The sequence below is a fragment of the Rhagoletis zephyria genome, unplaced genomic scaffold (genome assembly GCF_001687245.7).
Source record: "Rhagoletis zephyria isolate East Lansing unplaced genomic scaffold, Rhagoletis_zephyria_1.1 Rzeph_scaffold_06546, whole genome shotgun sequence".
In the NCBI taxonomy this organism is placed as follows: Eukaryota; Metazoa; Arthropoda; class Insecta; order Diptera; family Tephritidae; genus Rhagoletis; species Rhagoletis zephyria.
The window spans coordinates 30956-33391 of NW_016163629.1; the positions used below are offsets into that span (position 1 = coordinate 30956).

At 34.7% G+C, this 2436-nt stretch overlaps 1 protein-coding gene across 1 annotated transcript; it reads right to left on the reverse strand.

The window, feature by feature from the left end:
* Positions 1-274: 274 nt before the first annotated feature.
* On the reverse strand, positions 275-2233 carry LOC108373284 (uncharacterized). Its single transcript, XM_017629146.1, has 3 exons — positions 1769-2233; positions 1348-1453; positions 275-389 (listed from the first exon to the last, which is right to left on the reverse strand). The coding sequence occupies exons 1-3, from the start codon at positions 2067-2069 to the stop codon at positions 275-277; spliced, it is 522 nt and encodes a 173-aa protein (XP_017484635.1). The 5' UTR covers positions 2070-2233.
* Positions 2234-2436: the final 203 nt, after the last annotated feature.

A 2436-nucleotide genomic window follows, 5' to 3' on the forward strand; every position in this document is an offset into this window, starting at 1 on the left:
TTTGCACAAATTTGTTGCATCATTTCGTACGAAAAGTTTCAAAACGTAATGGAAAATTGTTGCTATAATGTGCTGTTTTTATTTTTTCTTTGGATAAATTAAGTCAAGTATAAACATGGCTGCAAGTTTTTCAATGGGGATTTTGTAGAGCAAATGGAATGGAAGTCACCACAACACAACATATCTGTCATTTCATCGTATTTTCGAATAGGTGGTGTACATTGATATTCGGTCTTTCTATTTTGGACTTTGAAGAATCAATACAATGCAGGATTTACGTGGAAATCAACAGCTTTGTATTATTGCCAGGTGACTTTCGACAAACATTGCCCGTGATTCCACGATCAACACCGGCAGATGAGATCAATGCATGCTTGAAGTCTTCCCCTCTGTGCAAATATGTGCAAAAATTGACATTACACATAAACATGCGTGTTCAGTTGCACAATAATCGATTTGAAGATCGGTTCTCGAAGCAATTATTAGAGATCGGAAATGGCAAAGTTCGAATCGATAGTACAAATGGCTTGATTACATTGCCGAAGAATTTTTGTACAATTCTCCAATTAAAATAAAAATTTATTGAATGCGTGTTTACAAATATTGCTAAAAATTACCTGTATCACGATTGGTTGAGAGAACGCGCAATACTGGCACAAAAAATGTGCATGTCAATTCAATCAATTATCAAATTCTAGAAAAATTGCCAGATGAAGTGACAACATATAAATCTGTTGACAGCGCAATGAATCAAGATGCCGCATTGAATTATCCAGTTGAATTTTTGAATTCAATGAAACCGCCTGGTATGCCACCACATTGTTTGAATTTAAAGGTCGGCTCATCAATTATTTTACTACGGAATTTAAATGCTCCAAAACTGTGTAATGGCACAAGACTGGCAGTAAAAAAATTGATGGCGAATTTAGTTGAAGCAACAATACTGACTGGCAAAGGGAAAGGTGAAATTGTGCTCATACCACGTATTCCACTGATAAAAACAGACATGACGTTTGAATTTATGCGTTTGCAATTCCCAGTGCGTCTAGCATTTGCCAGGTCCGTCAACAAGGCGCCAGGACAAACTCTTTAAGTATGCGGATTGAATTTGGAGGAGCCGTGCTTTTCGCACGGACAGCTATACGTGGCCTGTTCAAGAGTTGGCATTCCAAACTGTTTATTTATTCATACCCAAGATGGAAAAACAAAAAATGTTGTATATCCAAATGTGTTGGATTAAGATTTAAAATAAAGAATCAAACATTTTGAAACAAAACAAATGATAAATCTTCATATAGAAAAATTCCAGGATTTTTCATTAAAATCTTATGAAATTTATTTACTTACATATATTTGTCGTCCACAATAGCCTGCATTACCACCGATGGCCATCCTTTGCGATTATTGTAGTCCAAATATCCTTTAGAAGGTGGCAAAACGGGAATATGTGAACCTATTCAAAAATTTCTATATATTATTTTAAGACAAGGCGCTTATCCCCAGCGATCTACTAATCGTATAGAGAAAAGTTATATATCAAAGTAAAGTGCTCGATCTGAAACTTTGCATAAAGTTTTCAGATTAATATTTGATATTCATTTTAAGTTCTTACATTGAGCAAAGCGTTACGTTTATTTAGATATGCAAATAGTCAAAAGTGATTATAATATAAAGTAAAAATTTAATTAAAAATGTGGTGGTCGCATGTCGAGCATACTGGTAATCTTTATGTGTAATACTTGCCTACTAAATATTAATTTTCACCTACCATCTATTCTACCTATCTTAGCGATTTGAAGAGATTCCCCCAAGTCGGGAAATTTTATAAAGTCCTTGGTAAGTTTTAAAATAGACTCCAATACTATGTGGAAGTATTTGTGCACAGTAGATTTATGAACTCCAGAAACATCTCCTACCACCCGATATTCGGCACATGAAGCTAATTTGTATAAACAAATGACGATTTGCTTTTCTGGTGCAACAGGAATAGTCAAGTGAACCTTCTGTTTCGGCAAGTGAGGTTCAATCAAAGTACACAATGTTTGATATGACGATTTTGACATATGCATCGATCCAAAATAAAGTTCCTCATTTTGTGGCTCTTTAATTAATATCCAGTAATGTTCACTCCTTGGGCGGGCTTTAAATCTTCGTTCTATGTGCCTGTTGGAAACAGCAACCGCGATCGCAAATAAATAATAATAATAATAAATAATGATCAGTATTAATGGTGTTTAGAATGCTTTGGAGTCTGAAATTTCTTTTTTCACAGGCCGCCAGAAAGCCTAATTGCTTTTCTTTTAGGTTTTTATGCAATATTCGCTTTCGCTTTTGCAGTAATTGTATTGAAAGGACAGTAATAATTTCCGAGTCGACCATTATAAAATTTTTATTAAAACATATGTTAGTCTGTTCCAGTACCCTTCAGACTTGCCG

Excerpts from the sequence above, each read along its gene's own strand:
- LOC108373284 (XM_017629146.1), bottom strand. The coding sequence starts at position 2,069 with ATGCATATGTCAAAATCGTCATATCAAACATTGTGTACTTTGATTGAA. Across the intron at positions 1,454-1,768 it reads TAAGATAGGTAGAATAGATG|GTTCACATATTCCCGTTTTG; the intron begins GTAGGTGAAAAT and ends ATTTTTGAATAG. Across the intron at positions 390-1,347 it reads ATTGTGGACGACAAATATAT|AGGGGAAGACTTCAAGCATG; the intron begins GTAAGTAAATAA and ends ATATTTGCACAG.